At 49.3% G+C, this 23,401-nt stretch overlaps 9 protein-coding genes across 9 annotated transcripts; 3 read left to right on the top strand and 6 right to left on the bottom strand.

Annotated features, from left to right (window-relative positions):
• Positions 1–2,697: 2,697 nt before the first annotated feature.
• Positions 2,698–3,180, top strand: GLOTRDRAFT_47682 (uncharacterized protein; the record flags this gene model as incomplete). The annotated part of the gene is made up of 1 exon (XM_007870993.1): positions 2,698–3,180. One exon carries the CDS (start codon positions 2,698–2,700, stop codon positions 3,178–3,180), a length of 483 nt encoding a protein of 160 aa, XP_007869184.1.
• Positions 3,181–4,625: 1,445 nt separating this feature from the next.
• Positions 4,626–6,099, bottom strand: GLOTRDRAFT_47557 (uncharacterized protein; the record flags this gene model as incomplete). The annotated part of the gene is made up of 3 exons (XM_007870985.1): positions 4,626–4,993; positions 5,046–5,493; positions 5,545–6,099. The coding sequence occupies 3 exons, from the start codon at positions 6,097–6,099 to the stop codon at positions 4,626–4,628; spliced, it is 1,371 nt and encodes a 456-aa protein (XP_007869176.1).
• A 12-nt stretch (positions 6,100–6,111) lies between these two features.
• GLOTRDRAFT_22612 (uncharacterized protein) lies at positions 6,112–6,792 on the bottom strand (the record flags this gene model as incomplete). Its single annotated transcript, XM_007870959.1, has 1 exon — positions 6,112–6,792. A coding segment is annotated over one exon (681 nt), but the record flags the coding sequence as incomplete, so codon positions are not given.
• Positions 6,793–7,125: 333 nt separating this feature from the next.
• GLOTRDRAFT_132433 (uncharacterized protein) lies at positions 7,126–7,729 on the bottom strand (the record flags this gene model as incomplete). The annotated part of the gene is made up of 2 exons (XM_007871286.1): positions 7,126–7,176; positions 7,235–7,729. 2 exons carry the CDS (start codon positions 7,727–7,729, stop codon positions 7,126–7,128), a joined length of 546 nt encoding a protein of 181 aa, XP_007869477.1.
• A 438-nt stretch (positions 7,730–8,167) lies between these two features.
• Positions 8,168–8,610, top strand: GLOTRDRAFT_95928 (uncharacterized protein; the record flags this gene model as incomplete). The annotated part of the gene is made up of 2 exons (XM_007871287.1): positions 8,168–8,435; positions 8,492–8,610. The coding sequence occupies 2 exons, from the start codon at positions 8,168–8,170 to the stop codon at positions 8,608–8,610; spliced, it is 387 nt and encodes a 128-aa protein (XP_007869478.1).
• A 1,212-nt stretch (positions 8,611–9,822) lies between these two features.
• GLOTRDRAFT_47242 (uncharacterized protein) lies at positions 9,823–10,385 on the top strand (the record flags this gene model as incomplete). Its single annotated transcript, XM_007870972.1, has 3 exons — positions 9,823–9,990; positions 10,038–10,213; positions 10,268–10,385. 3 exons carry the CDS (start codon positions 9,823–9,825, stop codon positions 10,383–10,385), a joined length of 462 nt encoding a protein of 153 aa, XP_007869163.1.
• Positions 10,386–14,181: 3,796 nt separating this feature from the next.
• GLOTRDRAFT_132435 (uncharacterized protein) lies at positions 14,182–14,765 on the bottom strand (the record flags this gene model as incomplete). Its single annotated transcript, XM_007871288.1, has 4 exons — positions 14,182–14,199; positions 14,275–14,414; positions 14,476–14,598; positions 14,666–14,765. The coding sequence occupies 4 exons, from the start codon at positions 14,763–14,765 to the stop codon at positions 14,182–14,184; spliced, it is 381 nt and encodes a 126-aa protein (XP_007869479.1).
• Positions 14,766–18,813: 4,048 nt separating this feature from the next.
• On the bottom strand, positions 18,814–19,229 carry GLOTRDRAFT_18414 (uncharacterized protein; the record flags this gene model as incomplete). The annotated part of the gene is made up of 3 exons (XM_007870951.1): positions 18,814–18,892; positions 18,950–19,113; positions 19,167–19,229. Coding segments are annotated over 3 exons (306 nt in total), but the record flags the coding sequence as incomplete, so codon positions are not given.
• Positions 19,230–20,513: 1,284 nt separating this feature from the next.
• GLOTRDRAFT_95930 (uncharacterized protein) lies at positions 20,514–23,248 on the bottom strand (the record flags this gene model as incomplete). The annotated part of the gene is made up of 11 exons (XM_007871289.1): positions 20,514–20,570; positions 20,674–20,777; positions 20,887–20,934; positions 21,830–21,881; positions 21,928–21,989; positions 22,112–22,264; positions 22,307–22,607; positions 22,684–22,756; positions 22,812–22,906; positions 22,952–23,041; positions 23,099–23,248. 11 exons carry the CDS (start codon positions 23,246–23,248, stop codon positions 20,514–20,516), a joined length of 1,185 nt encoding a protein of 394 aa, XP_007869480.1.
• Between the last annotated feature and the right edge of the window lie 153 nt (positions 23,249–23,401).

Here is a 23,401-nt window from a genome sequence, read left to right on the forward strand (position 1 = left end):
GGAGACCCGCTGGCCGACATGCTGATTTTATCCACAATTCCCCCTTCCTTCCAGCCAACCGGACGATATTCACAAGAGTGTAGGGATGCGCTACACAAGGCCCATCCTAGCGGATTTCTTACGGAAGCGGAGTTAAATCTAATGGACGAGTTTATGTGCAAGCACGACCAGGCGTTTGCCTGGAATGACTCGGAGCGTGGCCGATTTCACAAGGACTTCTTTCCGCCCATTGAATTCCCAGTACTCCCTCACACGCCGTGGATCCAGAAGAATATTCCCATTCCGCCTGGTATCCACAACGAAGTCTGCGCAGTAATTAAAAAGAAGATTGTGGCAGGTGTTTATGAGCCGTCTAATGCTTCTTACCGCTCCAGATGGTTCTGCGTACTCAAGAAGGATGGGAAGTCACTCCGGCTCGTTCATAGCTTGGAACTGCTCAATGCCGTCACGATTCAACACTCCGGCGTCCCTCCGATCCCTCAACACATGGCGGAGCAATTTGCAGGACGCGCCTGTGGCGCTATGTTGGATTTATACGTGGGATACGACGAGCGAGAAATTGCGGAGTCGTCCAGGGACCTTACTACTTTCCAGACGCCCTTCGGAGCGATGCGACTAGTCACCCTGCCCATGGGATGGAGTAATTCGGTGCCCATATTTCACGACGACGTGACCACTATCCTCCAGCCCGAGATACCAGACGTTACAATTCCCTATATCGATGATGTGCCGGTCAAAGGACCTCCGAGCCGTTACATCCAAGCGGACAGTACCTATGAGACGATTCCAGAAAATTCAGGCATCCGCCGCTTCGTGTGGGAACACTTCCAGAATCTCAACCGTGTCGTCCAGCGAATGAAGTACTGTGGGGGAACATTTTCGGGCTTAAAGCTCACCCTCTGCGGTCCGGAGATTGTAGTTATCGGACACCGCTGTACCTATGAAGGCCGGATCCCTGATGAGTCGCGCGTGGAGGTCATCCGTAATTGGGGACCCTGTAAGTCACTTTCTGAGGTTCGCGCTTTTCTAGGGACGGTCGGAGTTCTCCGTATTTTCATCCAGAACTTCGCACATCACGCCAATGCTTTAGTCCAGCTTACTCGTAAAGGCGTACCGTTTGAATGGGGTCCGGAGCAAAGTCTAGCGCAGGAGGACCTTAAGCAGGCCGTCCTAGAGTTGCCGGTGTTGCGTCTTATTGATTACACATTGGAGTCCCCAGTCATCCTCGCTGTGGATACCTCCTATATTGCCATAGGGTATTATCTCTGCCAACAGGACAGTGAAAACTCCAAGTGTCGATTTTATAGTCGATTCGGCTCCATCACCCTCAATGACCGCGAGCGACGATTCTCTCAGCCCAAGCTCGAGATCTATGGCCTGTTCCGCAGTCTCCGAGCACTCCGCCTCTATCTCCTAGGGGTCCGAAATTTAATCGTCGAAGTAGACGCGCGTTACATCAAGGGGATGCTTCAGAACCCAGATATAGCTCCGTCCGCGAGTATCAACCGATGGATCGTCTCCATTTTGACGTTTCATTTTACTTTGGTACATGTTCCAGGCAAGGCGCATGGTCCGGATGGCCTTAGCCGTCGTCCGCCCCAGCCAGGAGATAGACCCGTGGACCCAGATGACGAGTTTGATGACTGGATCGACCGCTTACATGGATTTCTGCACTTCGTCAACCCAGTTCCATACCTGAGGGCACCAGGGAACTTAGCAATATTTGCGAACACGGTTGCAAGCGATCCGGAGCGACCGGAGGAAATTCTGGAGTACGCTGACTTCCCCCGGAGCGAGAAGGAGCTAAAGATTGATCGTCGACTCCGTCTCCTACCGGTGTGGTTTCAGACTTTAAGGCGTCCGGACCAGCTGCCTGCAGACGAGTATGAGAGCTTTGTGAAGTACGCCACGCAGTTCTTTTATTCAGGCGGGAAATTGTGGCGGAAACACCTCCAAGGATCCCACCAGGTTGTGCTTTTTGAGGAAGATCGAGTCAGAGCACTCCGGGCTTGTCACGATAATGTAGGCCACAGGGGAATTTACGCTACGAAGGCACTGTTATTAGAGCGTTTCTGGTGGCCCTCCGCAGTCAAGGACGTCGCCTGGTATGTTAAGACATGCCATATATGCCAGATGTGTCAAACTTGGCAAGTGCTCATTCCTCCAGTCGTTGCGACTCCGGCGCCCTTATTTTCTAAAGTCCACATCGATACTATGCACCTTCCTAAGTCCAGTGGCTTCGGCTACATTGTTCAAGCCCGCTGCGTCCTCACATTTTACCCCGAGGCGAAGAAACTACATGCATAAAATAGTCAAGCGATTGGGGACTGGATTTACGAGGACTTACTCTGTCGCTGGGGCGGACTCCGGGAAATTGTTACCGACAATGGACAGCCCTTCCTTAAAGCCCTCGAGTACCTGGAGAAGCGTTACCACATCCACCACATTCGAATTAGCGGATATAATTCCAGGGTGAATGGGGTGGTCGAACGCCCTCATTTTGACTTTAGGCAAGTGCTTTACAAAGCCGCGGACGGCGACGCCGCTCGCTGGTCGCAAGTATTTCACTCCGTACTTTGGTCCGAGCGCATAACAATTAGGCGATGCATGGGATGCTCCCCCTACTTCGCCGTCACCGGCTCCCATCCCCTCATTCCACTCGACATCATCGAAGCGACTTACCTGCAGCCCCCTCCAATGTCAATTCTCTCCAGCGAAGATCTTATTGTCCGCCGGGCGATAGCTTTGCAGAAACGTGATGCGCAAGTTGAACGCCTCCATTCTCGTGTCCTCCAACACCGCATTGAGGGAGCAAGGCGCTTCGAACGTGATCATGCTGCCACCATCCGTGACTTTAATTTCAAGCGCGGTGATTTGGTCCTGGTTCGTAATACGAAGATAGAAAAATCTCTCAACCGTAAAATGCGGCCCAGGTACCTCGGACCACTTATTACAGTGTCCAGGAACCGTGGCGGAGCTTATATCCTCGCTGAACTCGATGGTACGCTCTTCGATCGACCCTTTGCTGCGTTCCGCGTCATTCCCTACCTCGCAAGAAAATCCATTACACTCCCGGAGGATTTTACAGATGTCGGCGAGGGTCAAGTACGAAGGATGGAAGAACAGGACGACCATGGGGACGATGAAGCAGACCAAGATCCTCAAGACGAAGCAAACTGAGGACAGTTCAGATTTCAGTCAGGGGGAGGGAAGCGATGGGCCCCATATACCCAGGCATTTTCGCATTTTTCGAATTCTTCGCATTTGTTTCGCTCACTTTATTTCGCTCCGCTTCTTGATTCATGCCTTAGTTAGGACACACATAAAACACAAATATCTCCCATCACTCCATCGGACAGTTCGCAAGCTATGTGACCATTTCTATCATTTTATTCGATCCTTTACTTTGCGCACCACTTAAGCGCTCTCCCATTCGTTTATTTTATATTATAGAACGGACCCTCTTTGTTTATCTCATGATTCCACCCTCCTTATTCTGAGCGGACAATATTCACTACAGATATATTATACAGGACGAAGGACCGCAGACAAGGCAACCGGAGCAAAATACGAGTACGTGACGAAGGCGATGGCGGCATAGGGACGGCCCCTTACATGGTACATGGAGCAGATGATGAAGACAAGGGAAACGAAAAAGGTCCGCATTTAGGAGGAAGGGCTTGGAGCACGACCCCACCTCTCCCTCACTGTCCAGAGTCTTCTCCACCTCACGCGACTCCTCAGAAGCCTGCTGGTCCATCAGCCGCTCGATATTCACGAGATGGGCGTGGGCGGCCAAGATCTGGTTCCGCAGGGCGAGCACCGAATTATTCACCTTGGTCCGCAGGTCAATCACCGTCGTTGACACCCTCCCATGCTCCTCCTGCAGGTTGCGCAGGTCCGCGCGCGACTCCTCGATGGCCTTCCACACTTCCTGCCACGCCTGATCATTCACCCTCTGCGCCTCATCCAACTCGCGATGGAACCGTGTATTTTCCTCCCGGAGGCTTACCACATTTTCACGAGCCAGGATCGACTGCTCCCGCAGCTCCGCAATAATCTGATACAGGCGTGCAAGTTGGTCCGGAGCTATCTCGCTGTGAGGGAACGAAGAGATGAGGGAAAGGTTGGAGCTCGGCGTATGAGAGGGCGAAAGGAGCCCTTTTTATCTGCAGGTCGCAACGTGGAGACTGAGGACAGTCAAGATTTCAGTCAGGGGGAGGTGACATCAGGAAATGCGAAATTCAGTATAGGCAGCCCTGATTTCCATAGGTTACCATAGGTTAGATAGGTTGATATAGGACAGGCCTCGTATAGAGGCCACAGAAGGATGTATATATATACTCTACCAATAGCGAGCTTCATAAACTGTAGGTATCCGCGCTGTCCCAGCGCGTGTGTGCTGTGATAGCAATGAATCGTGTGACACATGGACTGTGTCACATTGTTGGGGTGACGACCTGTGGCCTCTCGGATGGGTGCCTAAGGTTCAATTTAGGTCCTAAACATCCTATTGCAACCTAACAATTACTTCCAGATACTAGAAATGACCGTCCAGCCCCCACTTGGGGCAGGAATAAACAAGAGAGCTAGCTATGTCTGGTCTACATGAAGTATGATCTAAGCTACAGACGTAGTGCATAGAAATCGCGTGGCTGGAATTCATAAAAGGTTGCAACATCCAGCCACCGGTTCAAGATAAATGACTTACAGTTCTCCACAGCAATGTCAGCAGTCCATGCACGATTGCACTCCGTCCCGAACTTAGGGATCAAGTGACAACTATGTACGATCCGGCTAATCGGAATGATCTCCGCATTACGCTGCCCACCACGGCGTGTTGAGCGGGATACGGAATGTGTGTATGTTAGTGGATCTTGCGCGCTGAACAGTGTCATCCATTCAACATATGCTAAGTCCACTGGCTGCCGAGGATGATACCTGAGGTATTCCGGCAGCTGGAACAAGAGCCGCACCTGAGCCACTTGGAGACCTAGCAAATAGATTAGAAGATAATATAAGATGGATCCGGACTGTCAACATACCTTCCAGGAAGGTTCCAGCTGTATGAGGGTTCAATGATGACACACCCTCCACCCGAACTAGAGCCATGTCGAAATGTCCGGGGATGAGGGCTGTCCCTCGTTTTGCGCGCTTTGCAGGAACAGCGCGCACCTTGTCCCGAAGCTTAAGTGCATTCGTAATCACCAGGACCCTGGGCCGCACAATTGTAACTTGTTTGTACACGTCAAAGCGATCAACACCGTCAGGAGATAACAGGTGTCGAGCGTCGGCAGGACGCATCTTGTTCAGGTAGACACTCAGCGCATCCAGGAAGAACTCGGCCTTGTAGTCTCGCTGAATACAGTTGACAGTTACCGATGGGACGCTGGGGTGTCGAGGAAGGGATAGCTGGTGATCAAGGTACGTCGCAACCGCCAGTCGTGGTGCAGCTGGAGCGCGCGCGAGTCGTTCATCACTGTCCGACTCATCCTCCAGCTCTGAGTCTGATTCGTCAGCAGCCTCACCATGACTGGTGTCGACATCCGAGTTCATGTCCTCATCACTTGAATCCTGAGCCACGAGAGGGCCGGCTATCGCCCACCTGATATACTTGTCGAACTCCGTGACTGCCTCTTGCCGCGAAAGCCAGTGCGCCATCTGCTCCGTGTAGTCACGCTTGTTGCTTGCGCGATAAGCATCCTTCGCGTAGTCGATGTGTAGCCGCTCCGGCGATTCCGTATTGTAGCCATCGCAAGAACCAAGAAGTCGAATGGCCGCCTGGTAGTGTAGCATCGAGTGTAGCTTTGGTATGTTGAAGTGGTCTCGCCGTCCTAGGGTTATAAAGATGTCCTTGTACTCATGAAAGTCCGCCAGTGCTTGTTCCATGCGTCCCAGGCTTTCCGAAGTATGCTGATGGAATGATGCGAAGTAAATGAAGTCAACAACCGCACGTGCCGCCTGTAGCGCTCGAGGTTGAATAGCGCCACTTAGCATTGGTACGAAAACCTTCTCCATTTCCTTATGTTCGGTCCCAGTCCACTGCGAAACAAATGGTATCCCATTTTTGAAGTGCCGCACTGAGTGATGCCGTGCCATGGCCTTGTACTGCGAATCGACTTCCTCTTCATCAAGGATGCGGACGCACCACTGGACGAGGTGATCTTTGGAGACCCCCTTATGGAGCTGGTGCAACAGATCTGGGGTGAAGCAGGAGAATATGTCGCAGTGAGGGAGTTCGGCCCAGAAGGGTTCATAGACAGGTCGCAGACCTTTGTCTTGGAAAGCTATCACACGTCGTCCCGTAGAGTGATGTTTGAGGATTGTAATGGTGCGTCCTGCGTTTCTTGATGGGATATCGAAGTTCATCTCACCGTGTTTGTCTGGCGGCACTCGGCACTTCGGACAGAAGTTTTCCTTGCAGCATGCCACAAGGCACTGCTCGGGATGGTCAGCGACGTATGCAGCCAGGATGGGGTGAACGCGCCGGACATAGCCATCCAAACCGTTGCGTCCAGCCTCAATCAGCGGCTCGAGGAGGCAAGCCATACATTCATGAAAGAGTCGATAACCGGCCAACGATCGCATTTTTTCAGACATACAGTCGAGTTTGGCAACGGGCAAGTATCCTATCAGGACTGTGGCATGGGCATTTGTCTGTGGCCACGTCGCCTTGTCGATATTTCCAATTGTCAGGTAAACCGGCCATGCGGACTTATCCCCCCGGAATTGTGAGAGCTTTGTCTTGTCAGAGGACAGAATGAGCGGCGCTATTGTAGCCCCTTTGGGCAATCGCTCCTATGGGAAGTATTTCAGTGTGAGAATGGAAAACCAGGAACAGGGATGGCGCCATACCTGGACCTTCCACCACCAATCGGCTGTCCACATCTCGTCCAAAATTCATATGTGCCCTCTCTCATCTTGATATACTCGTTCCGGTGCGTACGCCATGACATCCCGGAATGTCGGATCCCCCATCAGCTCACGGACACATTCAACAGGATCTTGCGACCACAGCTCAACCTCCTCCTTCATAAACTCCCCGTCTTCATCCTTTCTATCCCCGGCGATCTTGACTGTGTGACAGGCCCAGTTCACAGCCTTCGTCGGCAATCCATCAAGCTGTCATTGAAACACTCGATTGTTATGGAATGTCGGGGCTATTCGCTCCTGGATCTAGGTATTAATACGTAAGGTTAGAGTTCAAACAATCATCTTCTCAGCTCTTACTCACGATGGAAAGCTTAAGAAACTCCTCCGTGGCCGTTTGGCCCACATGTGTTGCTAACCATTGCGCCAACTCCCACTCCTGCTCGTCTGCAAATGGATCGTACAAACCTGCGCCCCGTGCCTTCTGGTCTCCCAAGATGTCCTCGAATTTCGTAGGAGCCCTATCAGGATATACCGCACCAGCGCACCCTGCTTCAGGATATGCTTCGGCATACCGCCCATAAGAAGATGGCGGTTTGTCGCCCTCATCTTCTACCTCCTCGACTCGAGCACGACGATCCCCGCTAGCCTCGGGTGCATTGCCATGGTCCGCAGGCTCCGGTGAGTCTGCATAGTGTACCTCGGGAACATCTTCTAGCTCAGAATCTGACATGGGTTCACCAGGCGCGCGTACAGATGAATCATCTGCCCTAACGTCGAAGACATTGACCGTGAAGCGGGCCAGCTGCTTCTTCCACTCCTCATAGCATTTAGGGGAGTGTTGTATGTGCTTCTTCATGCCATTCGCAGTCGCAATCTGACGGTTGCAGAAGTTACAGGTATGAGGACGCATATTCACAAGTAAGGGATCACGCTGACGAGCAGAAGGTTGCGCTCAGTCAGCTCAATGTTCGCAGTGGTTTACCCGCCCGCCATGCGACCACCCGCCTCGGCGCTGGCTGCCGCTGTCAAGGCGGCTTGCCCACCCCAATTCCAATTGCAACCGGACCCGTTCATGCACGTGAGCGTGTCGCGGACGCGTTGAGGTATGTTGATCGTTGTTTGATTGGCTTTCGCGCTATTGCTGTGCTGAATTCAAGAGATAAGGTTCACTATATAATGAGGGGGCCCCTGGAGACTTTATAATAGATGTGCGGACACCCCCTCCTGACTCAACAACCCCCACTTGCAGTACACTCAAGAGCTCCTATTGCCCTTTCAATCCTCACTTGTTCTAATGCCTCGCAAAATCTCCAATGCTATCCCCACTCAGCCTCTGCACACTGATGTCAGCCCGACCTTGGCCTCTACTGGGAATGCGCAGGGTACGGTCCCGCCCGTCACGATTATGAATACTCGTGGACGCCGAGGCGCTTCGTTGGCCACCGTCCCCGTTGCCAGCTCTCTGACGACAGTTCAGGCACTGGGCACTGCCGACGATACTAGCATCCCAGCAACGCGCAGCGGTAGACGGGTCACGATGACTGCCAAAAAGGCGGATGCTGGTATGTTATCCACACGTTGTGATGGCTGCGGGAACTCACCCCATTCTACTAAACAGTTAACGACAAGCAGGAAAAGGCAAATGCTGCAACTAAGAAGGCACAAGTCATGGCTTTGTGTGCACGTCAAGCCAATGAAGAAGCTAGTGGCTTTGTGGAAGAAGACTCTGGCAAGTAGACCGTTTCTGGCATGCTCTTGTATTACTTATATATCTGGCACCTACTGGCAGGCATTGAATCTGAAGAAGAATACGCCAACAATACGATTTCAAAGGTCAATGCCGTCAACCAAGTAAGTTCTCTCTTATTAGCTTCGATGCCAGATACTAATCCCATGGCAGTTCACGTTTACTCCAGCTGTTGGCATCGAGGAACAACCGCGGCGCCTGAGGATCAATCACCGTGATAACACAGGGATAACCGATGAGAATGAGGAGCCAGGCTCTCCTCGTCAGCCCAAGGTAAATACTATTTGTCCTCTGATTGTTTCCTACGTTCATTATCGTATTCCAGCCTCCTAAGCGCACTCTGGTTCGTCGGGCTGGGCATGTTCCACCCGGTGGGCGGATTGCCCACATTTGGGACAACTATGACGATGAGGCTGTCCCGATGGGTGAGTCGGTGCAGCAATCAGCTCGTGCGCTGTCTCAGGTGACCCCAGCTGCTCAGAGCAATGCCCGTGAACGCCCTGGCACCCCCCATCCGTCCCGACATCGCGATGTGGATGCGCTTCCTTACCATGAGCATGGGCAGCCTCTCACTCGCCATGGCTCCGAAGATGTCCCCGCACCTCGCTCGTCCCCCGCATCCACTGCGAAGATGTGCACCCGTCCCGAAACGATCGCCATCGAGACAACACATGTAGTGAAGAAGCAGAAGATGACGATGTCAGGCAGCGGTTCTCGTGGCCGCTTGATTGCCGGTGATTTCTCTATGCTTGAGCAGTCGCTCCTTGTTGTCGCTCAGCGCCATTATCGGAGCCTTATAGCTACAGACTGGCCATACCCGGACCTCACAAAGGCGACAACGTATGCCAAGGATGCCTGGGCGAAGGCTTGCTCAGGCAAAAATGTGTCTGTGGCATTGACAGACGGCCTCAGTACATTGGTGCATCTTACAGTATCTTCTCAGCTCTAGACGATCTAACTACATCTAGATAACTGCACGGGGGTCACAGTTGCATGGTGAAGTCAAGAGCAAGTGCTGCACCCTTGTGCCGGTCCTTTACAAGTTGTATGATGCCACTCAGAAGGCGGATCCACGAGAGACGCGCGACAAAGTGGCAGTGCTATTGCAGGGCAATTCATTCATTTTCAAGGTAAGGAGACCTCTGCTACAATGAAAATGCTTACAAGATTTGTAGGATCCGGCGACACGGGAGGGTGCATACATGCACCCTATCATTCAGTCAGTGATTAATGAAACATGGTATGCGAACCGTACAGATGAAGGAATCATGTACGCGGAGTACTTCGAGTCCATGGTCACCATGGAGCGACGTGGAGAGTGCGCGCGCAAAGGGATACTGCTCATGACTATAGCCCTGGTGCTGACGGCGGTAAGTCCCGACTTTTTGCCTGTGGCCTGCACTAACTGGTTGCATAGGTTCAATGTGCTCTCGACGAATGGATAACCGGTCAACGCACGGACATCCAATTTACCGAATCGGCCTATGCTCAGAAGTTCGATGCGCAGCTTACCGCCCTTGAGACCTTCGACTTCAAGACCAAAGATCTAGATCTTGTCGCCAGGATCCGAGTAAACTTGCTGAAATGTGCACGGTGAGTCATTATCTTGCTTTGAGGTGCACTTGATTTGCTGAGCTTCTTTCGTAGGAGTTGCGCGAAGGTACCGGAGACAAATGAAGGTGATGCACGCCTACTTGTCAACGATGACTACACAGCGGCGAGGAGGGAGTGGGAGCTGCAAGGGGTAGAATATGACAGCGAATGAAGCATCCGGTAGATTATTGCTAGAGACCGATTTATGATATGAATGTTATATGATTGAACCCTTCTATGACCGAACTATGCATGACTATGCAGCCTATACTCCAACATCTATGCGACTATATGACCTATTTGCCTCTACCTTCGAGCCATATAAGACCTCTCATATATCGTTGCAGTTTATAGTGACCTATGGGGAGGGGGGGAAACCAAAAGACCACTCTGCCCTCTGTAACCTACATTGACCTATGCTGGCTTCCGCATGTTTCCTGATGGATAAGCCTCAGGATCGTCTGACCCCCGAAAATGCGGACTCAGCACATCGTACAAGCCCTCCGGAGCTTATTCGACACAGCACTCACACGCCACTAGGCTTCTATGGGCTCTAAAGAACTGCTCTATTTAGCTCCGGACTTCCTAGCATCCTCGAGGCGTACACGGACCCATTCCGCGATTTATCTCCGCAAACAGGAGCTCTGGAGCGACTTAACCAACGCAACTTCTAGATGAATTAGCTCCGGGGCCGTGGGCACTTCTATCGAGGGGCATCATCCTCATGCCCACCCTCCAGCACTCACTCCCCCTCGTTTCCGTCAAGATACCGAAGGTGCGGACGCATACGAGTCACCATGAGGCCAGCATAAGTCAGCAAGCGGCCGGAGGTAATTAGCACATGACTGGCGCGTCACACGGAGTGATGGGACCGCTTGGATCAGGTGGCAGAGCGTCAAGGCAACCTCTAGGGGTTGGGACGAGCAAGTAGCAGTGCAAGGGAGTCGTGTGGTGCATGGTATAGCAGCGGCAAGTGCTGAGCAATCCTGTGGGTAGCAGCGGTTATTTGTTATTTATCTCCGGACGGTCGCAAAGCCATTCCTGTAGTATAAATTGTACAAAGTAGCGTACAGAAAAACAAGTTTCGACTTCACCATCTCAGAGAATTAGTGTTACGATCTCAGCGACCCAAGAAGTTCGAAAGCGTCGAACTTAGCGAATTATAACCGATCCTAGCTTTGCCAATAGGCCTGACTCGTCGAGTAAATTATCTCCGCCATCGATTTAATTAGCTCCGGTGTGTCTCACATAGCGGAATAAAATTAAACAAGTCCTTTTAGCGTTTTCTACTCCCGTGGGCCCGAACCTACACTCAGTTCCATGGTTTGCGAATTTGTTTGCAACTTTCCAGAGATAAATACTCCGGAGCGTCCATTAGTGTTTGTTTCAGGCATCAAGGTTTTTTGTTTTATTTTTCTAGGTCTTCCTACGGACTACCCTACGGCGTCTTACTCCTCCTTTCCCCCTCGAACTATTAAATACCCTTCAGTTGTCTCGGACCACCTTCACCCATATCACGGGGTTTAGGTTTATTTCTTTTGGTCCTTGGTGATTGTTGTGTGTCTGTGCATATCAACGGGGAACAAACTATGCTCCCAAAGGCCTAGTCTGGAGGTTGCCTAGATCTTGAGAAGGAGACCTCACAGCGTTGATATGCACTGACACACAGCAGACACCAAAGACCAAGGGGAAATAACCTAACATACCCAGTGGTATGGGTGGAGGCGGTCCAAGATGATTGAAGGGTAATATTTAAGTTTGAGGGGAGGGGGAGGAGTAAGACGATGTAGGGTAGTCCGTAGGAAGACCTAGAAAAATAAAACAAAGTCTTGACACCTGAAACAAACACAAATTGAAGCTCCGGAGTATTTATCTCCGAAGATCGAAAATAAACAAAGGTTGCAAGCACCGACACCTAGCGTAGGATCGTGCTCATGGGATAGAAATGCTAGAGAGACATGGTTAATTTCATTTTGCTATGTAATACTCACGGGAGCTAATATTTCAACAGCAGAGATAATTTAATCGACGAGTCAGGCCTATTGGCAAAGCTAGGATCAGTCCTAAATTGCTAAGTTCTACGCTTTCAAACTTCGAGGTGGCTGAGATGGTAACTCTGATACACTGAGATGGTGAAGATCAAACTTGTTTTTACTTTACTTTACATTGTACATTTTATACTACAGCAATGACCCTGCGACCGCCCGGAGATAAATAACAAATACTTGCCGCTACTCCATTGACTGCTCAGCACCCGTCCGCCGCTATACCATGCACCATACAATTCCCTAGTCCCTCCATATGCTCATCCTAGCTCCTAGAGGTTGTCCTGACGCGTCTGTACCTGTCCTGAGCCTTCCCATCACACTGTGCGACTTGCTGGTCACGTGCAAATTAACTCTGGCCGCTTGCTGACTGATGCTGGCTTCATGGTCACGGATTCACATCTCAGTGATTTGACGTAGAGGGAGGAGAGGAAGTACAGAGATAATTCATGTTGAAGTTCCTTCTTGAGTCACTCCGGAGCACCTGACCTCGGAGCTAAATCTTCATAGGGATTCGCACTTGCCTCGAGGATGCCAGATGCCCGGAGTTGAAATTGAACCATCATTGTTAGTCAGTTGCATCCTAGAGGCATGTGAGAAGCATGTTGAATAGACTCTGTAGGGTGTGGAGGAAGTGTTGATTCCACAATGTTGGTATGGGGCCTGTCACCTAGAGTAGCTCTAGTAGTCATCACCAATGTTTTTTAGATTCAAGCTAGATACGCAGATACACTGAGCGGAACGTAGCCTAGAGACCCTCACACTTAGAGGCAGGGTTGCATCGCCTGGTTTGCTGCTCTCTGTCTCACTTTCCCCCCATTCTTTATCTCCCTCCTGCCTCCTTCAATCATAAGTCCTTCTCGTTCACCTCTGACAGCCTTCCTCGCCGTACCACCTTGGCAGTGTGCCACTTACTTAGGCTGTGTAAGTGCCAGCCGCTCAGGGGGTTGCAGTTCCTGCTCATTGTTATATGTGTTGCACTCTGTGCCTGTGTGGCTCTTCAAATCCAGAGTGTGCAGCCCAGTTGTTTCACCCAGTCTAGTATGCTCCATGACAGAGTCTCCATCCTCTATGAGGATCCATTCTTATTGATGCCCCAGTTGGTTAGCCTTCGCTTGCACCTAGGCTGCTCCGTTCCTGGTTGGTACTCCACGTTGCTGGATGTTGTCCCCGGTCTTTCCTGGGTCTTTCCTGCGTCCAGTCTCCCAGCTTCCAGTGACCATCCCAGAGGTGGATCATACACAGGAGCTCCATATGGAGGCATGGCCGACCAATCCTGACGCCTCAGGAGGATGCTGTCTTCCCCAAGTCAGCTGTCTTCCTTTCCCGCGCCTGCTCAGATGGTCCGCTCTGCTGCATAGCTGCCACATCCTTGAGTTGCGAGGTGGAGCTTGGTCTCCCAACAGACCATAGGCCCTCACCCACCGAAGGTCAGTTCTGCTTCAGCTGTAGCCCTGCTTCCCTCTTCTGCACACAGAGTTAGATGAGACATATCACCGCTGGGTAAATAGCTACCACTTTTCAGTGGTACTGCTCCTGGAGCCTTCCCCCCAGCAACCACCAGGAGGTCTGATAGTCTACATAACCTCACCCTAGTGTATAGAGTGGCATACCACCAAGCCACAACAATTCCCAAACAGTTTATTACTATACATGGAGATATAGGGATGCACCATTGGCCTGACCCAAAAAAAATAACATATTGCTATACCACATGAACCATCCATCATATCTTCTGGCAAACACTTGCTGTCACCTCCCTGGGTATGCCCCTTAGCTTGGTACCAGGATGATAGTAGTGGGTGTATTGTATGGTTTTCTGCCTCACAGGTTTTAAACACTCTTGTGCTATCACATTATTTTACTGGCATTGTACAGTCTAGAAATACTATCATGGCTGAAGCAACTCTTTATATAGTTGAGTCAATTCTTCCTTGATGTCTATCACACATGTGGTTCCAGAGGGAATTCAATCAGATATAAATGGAAATGTATACTTACTTGCAATGTACATACTTCCACATCCTGGACCTGGCTTATTTCAATCATGGTCTTCCTTGCCATGAGACGTACAGGCTTCGCCTGACGAACATCTCCTTGGAGCCTTCCAAGTACATCAATACCTTCCTCAATCTTTGTCATGTCCTGGCTGTGATCTTCAAATATATAACCTGAGCAATTGCAAGGCCAGACTTCAGCCAAGGATGGAATACATACATTTCTTTATGAGCTTGCCCCAAGCATCCATGGCAGACTGGGCAGTATTGCGGTCTTTGCTCTCAAATAGATGTATGAAATGTCCTGTCACTTGGATCTTCTCTACATCTTCATAGAGATCCTCTATCAAACCAACATATCATGTTGATTCAATGACCCATGAAGCTATCTATGTCTTTGTGCCACTTACCATAGTCTAATAGGGTGGACAGAGTGATAATAACTGATCGTTCAATGAGGCCATCATGACTCTCCTGGAGTAGTTTGTCAAGCTTGCTAATAAAGCCCATGTCATGGATTGCTTTGCGGAATAGCTCTATATGCATATAATGAGGAATCCACAACTCTCATTCCAAATGGAAATAGAACTGACTGGATCTTGCAGAACGCCAGATATCAGTGTATGCTTCATCTCTTGCTTGCTTGTCCCCTTGTGAGAATGTACTAAGCCATTTCTTCCCAAGTTTTGTACAGCACTTCTCTATTTTAAGCTTGATGTGGTCTATACAAGATTATTATACTGTGACAACAGGAAGAAATCAAACATACCATCATCTTTTGCTAATTGGCCCACCCTGAACCACTTGTGTGACTTCATTAATTCCATGATAACCTCTCCATCAGCCAGAAAGGGTCCCCCCTGTGCTTTGATAAACATATCTGAGTGCATAAGGACTGTATACACCTTGGCCTGTTTATTTCTCCGGAGCAGAAGAAGCATGGAATTTTTGAGCTGAGTCTGGATCCTCCTTGGTAGTTTAATGGTCCAAATCTTGCAGAATAAATCAATAAATGACTTCAATAGAGAGAGATTGGAACTGTGTAGGGGTGGTTTGAGCATCAAAAGGATTCCCTGTTGGTAAAGCCATTCTGCAAGGACTTTCTTGCCTTCCTGGGGCATTGTCTCCACAATGTTGTACACTGCCCTGATTGCCAAGTGTGTTTGACCTTCCTTCCTACTCCTCAGCAAGTCTCTCAATGTTGCAGAGAATTGAACACTTTTGAACAGAATATTGTAAATATTATCTACACTGTGTAAGTTGCATAATCTGCAGAAGACTGGAAACTGGACAAACTATATTGTGAGACTTCTGACAGAGAATGCACCACCAATCCTTTGATGGACAACAGCTCAATTTGAAGGTGGTCCTGGAGCCATTCTGAGAAAGAGGCATTATAGCAGCCTAGGCACAATAATGTCAGGCTTGAACACTAAAGCGATAAAATTATTTACCAGAGTCATCTGTTAACAACTTGTACAGAAGCTCAGCAAATGCATCTCGCAAGTCCTCTACAACAAGGATGTCATGGATGCTAATGTCATTAATGAACTGCACTTTACTGTTGTTGATAAAATATTTAATGAGATGTCCACAATGACTTTGGTAATCTTGGAAAAAATATGAGAGACAATGATCAGTTATCAATTATATGTGGTATAAAAAGAGTCACACACTGGAGTCCTTGTCAAATAGTGGCTGCAAGGCTGGTATGACTATGCAGAGGGTTATGATAAATGGCTCAGTTTAAAGAGCCATAACTTACAGTCATCTCTTTGGATTAACTGAGACAAAGCCAAGACGGTTGGAACACCATGGATTTCTATAGCATTTTCACAATAGGTAAGATACATGCTGAATGGAGCAGGTGAACATGGAAACACTTACCTGTTCTACAGTGCACATGGAGATGCTTTATCACAAGAGTCACATAATGCATGATTTGGTCCACTGGGCAGTCATCAGCCAGTCCTTTGACTAATGTTGTTCATTAACTTATAGTGGTGGAAGGTGAGCACATCCTCACTTTTGGAATTCCCAACCCTTTGCGTAATCTTTTGAAAGCTAGCAAATACACGAGGACTATGGTGTGTCAGTCTTCTGGGGTGCTGAAGCTCTACATAAAATAGGTAGTTAGCTGCATAGCCTGTCACAGAGACATTCCACTGTACCTCTCCGAACATAATCAAATTCTGTCATGCGAATAAGGGTAGATATGATAATATCCTGATGGTTGAAATCAAGCACATGGAGGATGCTGTGTATGACCCGCTCTGCCAGTAATGTGTCCCCTAATATGTTTAAGGATTCTGGTTGCATCTCTTGGGGATGTTGTGGAAATTTATTATTGTTATCCTGAATGCTGTGATTGCTGTCTTTGATGCTGCGAGCAAGCCTACACAGTCGATAAACTGCAGAACCCTTGACATGGGGGAGTATATTGTAGCTAGCAAACAGTTCTTGCAGCTTTATGTCACGTTGCCAAGCTACATACAATGAAAGTCAGATTTTGGCAAAATCAAAGACCTATGAAACTCACAATCTTCAAAGAATAACTCCAGAGCAGAAATAGCCTCATCTGCAGCACCTGAGTGGAGCTCAAGATAGATGAGTCTTCTGATGATGTCTAAGTTGCTGTATTTTGACCTCAGATTCTTGAGAAATCTCTCATGGTGCTGTTGGTCCAAGGGTGTTAAATTATACTTTGGCTGCAGCAAGAGCAGTATGGTTTTTCTTGCTGAGCAGGATAAAGGGATATCCCAAGGAATTGCAAGAAGTCCTGATACAATGTTTGACCTTTGTAGGGCATGAAGGCCTTTCTCTTCAGCAGAATCAATGCTTCAATCAATAGCGGATAAATGTTATGCACTTACCATGGCTGGCAACAGTGTTGATCAGGGTCAATGCTTGGATGCGGATGTCATTGGACACCAAGGTGTCCTTTTCAAAAATAATGGATAGAATATCACTCCACAGCCTCTCTCCTATCTCCAGGAGTGTTTTGATTCCAACCACTTCATATTTTATACAATCATCAGGCTGCCATATAGCGCTAGAAATCCACTGCTTACCGGATTGTGCAAGGATATCCATATTTTTCAGTGCATTATAAGTATCTGACATATGCTGCTTCAGCATAGTGTGTGCTTCTTTGATATTTTTCTTTTGGCCTGGTAACTCTGCTGCAGTATGGGGATAGAGGAAACTTTGCAGCTCTGAGGCAGTTAATGGGTCATATGAATCCAATTCAAGCACCTGATTCATGCCTGCACTAGGGTTGGTGGGGCATACTCCATGAGCAAAGATGTGCTCCCAAGATACTGGGTCACAATCATCAGATGGGTACCCAGGCCATAACTGTGCCTTTGGCAGATAACCCCGGACTCGGGTTACAGATGCATGTATCTTCTGGCCAGGCATGATATACCGGGGTGCACCACAATGGGGAAAGAGCCTAAATAGACAGAATTAGTAGTTCATATCACCTGATATGAATCTTTTATACCATCTGTAGCTTACTGGATGTTCCTTCCTTCGGCTTATAAATGGGATGATTTCTAGGATATTCCAAAAGCCCTGCAGGGATTCAGTTGGCCGGAGGTTTCTTATGTGTTCATGCTTCCAGAGCAGCTGAGATGGTGCAAAACTAGATTCCCTGAACTTGAGGCCAGCTGCTTGAGCTTCATTTGCCATCCATAGTGCAGGGAGGTTGTCCATAATGGTATTGTCATATGACCGTACAGTTGTTCCACCCCTGAGTAGTTATTTTGTAAGACATTCCAATAACACAGATCACTTGGCACTCACACATCAGAGTGGCAACCAACAAACCAGACTTCTTTCAGTGGATCAGGCATTGAGTGGCATGATGCAGACTTGAACCCACAAATTTCAGGTATACATAACAACAATAGACTGAGTAAGGGGTGGATCACATACACTGCATTTAGGGGTTGTTGACTTAGGCTGATGGAGAGGTACTGGTGGAAATTTGACTCGATGTTCATCAAGTGCCAGTGCATGCCGCACATAGCAGATGTGATCAGTATCTTGAGCTAGAGGCAGGCCTCTGCCCCGGAGAGCACTGACAGAGGACACAGTATCCCTATACTAATGTTGAAGGTATTTCAGCTGGCAAGTGCAGATATACATACCAGAGTCCAACAAAGTGAACATGATCTGGATGCGAAAATGTGTCTTTGAACCTTTGGCACATGTCACGATGACTAATAATGAATTTAGCTCAGTATACAGGATCATTACAGTGAATATGGTCACCCACTTAGACATGTATAGCTCATAAGCACTTGTCTTTGTGTTATACCATGGACATTGTAGTGAGCATAGGAATACATACAAAGGTATCTGCTCTTCATTCCCATGTGCTAAAAGCCCAACCTAGTATGAAGGGAGTAGGTCAGTGGAAGGAAAATGCCAAGTGACATTGCTTACACGTGCAATCATTGCCGCTAGTACACGTACTTGGTATGCTCCTCTTGAAAACCCTGTATTATTTGTTATGGTCAATGGTCAATGAAATCTGGACTGCAGACACACCAAATAAGAATATCTGGCTCCCCAGCTCATAATTCTCTGATAGCCACCTGTATGCAGCAAGGATTGATTTATGGAAGCTCCTAGAAATCTCCAATCTGTTATTGTGATACTTTCTGAGTATTAAGGCAGATAAGAACCATGCTATAGCCAGATCGACAACACTCCCTACAGCCCGCTTAAGGATGTGTGGTGACCACCACCTTGGTGAAGGTGTTGCATAAGTGCCTACACCACTGTTGTAATACATTCGCTGTTCATCATTCTTCTCAATGCGGCCATACAAGTCAACAACATTTGAATACTAGTGAAGACATGTAGTGTGAGGCATCAATAATTCCATGCTTATAGACACACCTGCAATCCAAATTGGTTCAGGGTCCCATCTAAGGCAACAATCAATTTTCGCTTGCTAGCCCTTGGAGGAAAGTCCACAAGCCCATGAGGCTTGTTCTGTGCTCTAAAAGGAATCAGTGTATGATAGCAACTACTATCAGCTTACACAAACTCATTGACATCTTCTGTATACACTTTAGAAAACTCAGCATGAGGTTGACCTGTTGCCATATAGTGGAGCTGGTTGAACTAAAGATGATAATGATTGGGGGAGTACCCAAACAGTATTGGAGTTTAGTTAGCAACAGTCCTGGACACAGGTTTTATATACGACTTCCAGACTGATCTGCCAGTGTGTGATTCAGGGAAGTTCTGCCATGTTAAGATACAGTCATTGCTTAGGCTGGCTGATAACAAGTACTCCACATGTCACATAGAGCTTCCATTCCACAGAATTCACTCAATTTACACATGATCATGATCCCTGACTCATATGTCCAAATGCCTGCTGTGTCATGTGTGATCAGAGGGACAAAATAGGTGACATTGGAGACTAGGGCCATTTTGGTCCTACCACCAGACGCTGACAGGGCCAATAGAAACATGAGCAGACAGGATGTGCCATGGGCTGAGTTACCCTGAGATCAGCAACCTATACTGTTCCAAATGATCATTCCAGACTCTGGCCCCTTGGCAACAATCCCACAGCATGCTACACTTGCATCAAATGGAACTTAAGAAGTACCCATGGTACCAGTGATTGTGGAAAGGTGAACCTAAACCTCTGGCTGTACCACTGGTGAGGCTCCCATTTACTATAATGAGTCACGTCCACATTTGGATATATGTCAATGGTGAGTGGCAGAAAGCGTGGCACTGCTAAAGGTGAGCCAATTGTCATCGTGCTGCAAACGTGATATTGACACATGGTGGTTGCGACGGCAGATGGAGCTCACGCTAGCGGATGCCACGTATAATATGCACCTCCGAGTCAAGCCAATGGCCACGATTACACACTTAAATTGAACTAGGAATCTGGCAAACATATATGGTCTAATACCAGTGAACCTTTGGCAAACTGGGGGCCTACCCGGTCTACTGCACCCACGGGAGCTCGGAGAGGTGCCACCGCAATCGAGCCATTTGGTACAGGATTAATCGAGGCAGAAACTGTTTCTAACCTGCGCGGTAGAGAGTAGCCCGGCTTGTCCCACTGCGGATCGCGTTGACTAGCACCCGCGTTTATTATGCCATACCTCTATTTTCTCTCCTCTACCGCTCTGCTCTGATCTAAGCATAGTTCCGACTGAATGGACGTACTCCAGCTGGAAGATGCACATCATGTCATCCCACCGCGCCGGAAGCCCTTCACTTCACCTCCGCGCATCGTCTAGGTATCATGCCTGTGTCGTCGTACTCGTCGTCCTGCAGATGAAGCAGGGACGTCAAAACTCACTGATCGGAATAGAGTACCGCGAGAACAAATGGCTTAACTCCATCTCTTCCACGGACAAGTACCGTGACTTACACCAGCGCTCTCCTTCGTACGGGAGTGCTGTTGGTCTGGGCGCGTATCCTGAGTTAAAGGGTCACTGGATACCTTGGCTCGTACGCTCGGTTGCCCGATGTGTTCTCGTGAGCATTGTTCAAGCAGCCATCTGACCCACTTAGAGCCCTCTTGTCGACTGTCAAACTTCTTCCATAACTATGGTCGCGTAGGTGTACGAACCCAAGGACTTACTTAACTCGGTATTAGCTACTCGGGGATAGCACACTGCATGCTGCGTGCCTACAGAAGCGGTTAGAAAAGGGATCAGCTGTGAACATGGTGGGCCATTGTCCTAGTACTCGGTTGTTCGACCAATAGAGGATTGGTGGACAGGGGTGCGAGGGGATTTTTCCCCGGTTGCAGTCAGAACTGTGCCCTTAGCGCTGATTCCGCATTCGAGATCCTTGACTTGTGATGGGTACGTGGGAATTGGACTATCCCTCTTGAAGATGCAAATTGACTTCATGAGCGCTCCAGTCGGTCAGCGTAGGAACAATTATCGTCAATGGCCAATCACGACTGGCTTAGGACTCTACCAGATACGTTTATAGCGTATGCATAAAGAGGCTCGTGCCGAAGGTAGATAGGCACGAGGGCTGTACTGAATGTTTACTAATTTTCTATCCCATCAGAATTCGTACAACACTGGTGCATCAAGAACCTGTGAAACTAGTACTGTCCCTAGATTTTCCATACGGACTCCAGTAGAACCCGACGAACGTCTACAGGTACAGGGAAAATGATATATTGTCTTACAGCCGCGGGGAAGTCTCATGCAATCGGGTTTGTAAGACGTGTGGTGAATCACTAGACTCGAAAGACATTGAGAGCATAGTGTTGAGTTACTTCTCTAACCAACGTTCGGTATCCACGCTTATAGCATAGCTGATGTCGATCGTTCGTGGTAGGCATGAATGCGACTATTCTCTACAGAATCTCTGTACTAGCTCCTCTACGTGCCTCAGGCTGCCACCGCGTCAGCCTTTAGGTGAGCCATAGCGAGCTCTGACGATGATATCTCTAACATAGAAATCTATCAGTGATTGCGGCATCACGTCTTCTTTGCTTATATGCGCGGAGCAGACATATCCCGCGGTATTGTCGGTATGTACCGCGAAGTCGTGACTGAACCTACCTCCACCATCACAGGTGCCGCGCTCGCGGTATACCTCCTCTGGCAGGTCTTCCTTTGATACGCCGATGGGGATCCAATTAATCAAGAAATCAGATTACCTCTCCGCCGATCCGTCCGTAGTCAACGGGTCCGTTTCGCGTCCGATGCTCATCTATCGAGTCTATCTATGGGAAAGCCAGGCCTCCGCGAATATGGATAATTCAGACACCATGGCGTGCGTGGTAACTCAAAATATGACTGAGCCACAGATTGGAGGTGGCTGTCGAGTGCTGTAGTACTCACGAGGTGGTCTGATACTGGTGCTGGACGTGTGAGAGCGGGGCTCCGCAACGTCTACCCATTCTACCTCACGCCGGGTTTGGACCACAGTCAAGCCGTCAGCAGTACGTCGGGCTCCACGGCCGCGGTAGATCTCTTCCATCGCACATGCGCTCCCTTTGCCAATATATTGCTCTTATTTAGTATGTAGGCCTCTACATCCACTGGCATGTATCTCTATCGCGCCGGTCGGGATGCGTAACCATATGCTGGGGGCCTCGTCTTTCTTGCCGGCGCCGCGACCACCGGTCCAGTTCGAGTTGTTGGCGTTGTTCGTTCCCCTGTTATCGTTGCCCCTGCCCTTATTCTCGTTATCGCCATTTTCTGTATCCCACCCGCAATCGTTCTTTCCCTTCCAGTGGCCGTTGTTATATTTGCCCTTCCCCTTGGAGCCATTCGCATGCGGACCCGGTATAGGACGCCGATACACGAACTCCCAGTAATGCGCTTCATCACCACTCTGGTGACACACAATTGCAGGCTGTGCATGTATTAGGGGCTCGTATATATCGTCAGCGAGGCACTGTCAGACGAACCTTGTATCCAAATCCGTCCCGTTGGGCGACGATATACCTGCGTTCCTCCATGGGGCGATCCGAGTCCGAGATGCTGACGTGCAGAGTGAGTGCTTCAGTGCTGGGGGAAAGCGTTACTGTGCTCTCACCGACATCTCAGTTTCCCCGGCCGCACGACTGCGAGCAAGTGGAATGGGAACACGGCGTGTAATGCTACTGGGACTTCTTCGTTCTGGAAGTGTCGCTGGTTATACACGGAGCACCGGTCTGCATTAGCAAGCGGACCTACCCCGAGTATGTATGGACTCAGTCCGTTATGCGCGGCCACAAGCGAATACTCCCACTCGCCCTTGCCCTGCATCCTCTCGACGCGGAATTCCTGAAACAAAATTGATGTCCAAGGCCCTTTCCCCAGTCGCGCAGCTAAGGCACTCACGCAGGTCATGGTCAAGTAAGGATTCCATTCCCGCAGCGTAAGCGCCGACTCGCTCTGCGCGTTCGGATCGATGGTCAACACCTGGCGGGTGGCTTCGTTCTTGATCACGTAGATCCCGTCTCGAGGCGGGAGCGCTCGGTTCTGAGGCATGGTTGCAGCTGCAGCTCGTCTTGCCAGGGCACTGCGGCGGTAGGAGAGGTATTTATCTTGCTCACTGTGAGCAGTCGGGGCGGTGAGTGCTTGATTCCGATGACGCTTTGAGCGCTGGATGATGGCAGTGCGGGTTCCATGTTATTCACTGCC

This window comes from Gloeophyllum trabeum, assembly GCF_000344685.1.
Source record: "Gloeophyllum trabeum ATCC 11539 unplaced genomic scaffold GLOTRscaffold_00013, whole genome shotgun sequence".
In the NCBI taxonomy this organism is placed as follows: domain Eukaryota; kingdom Fungi; phylum Basidiomycota; class Agaricomycetes; order Gloeophyllales; family Gloeophyllaceae; genus Gloeophyllum; species Gloeophyllum trabeum.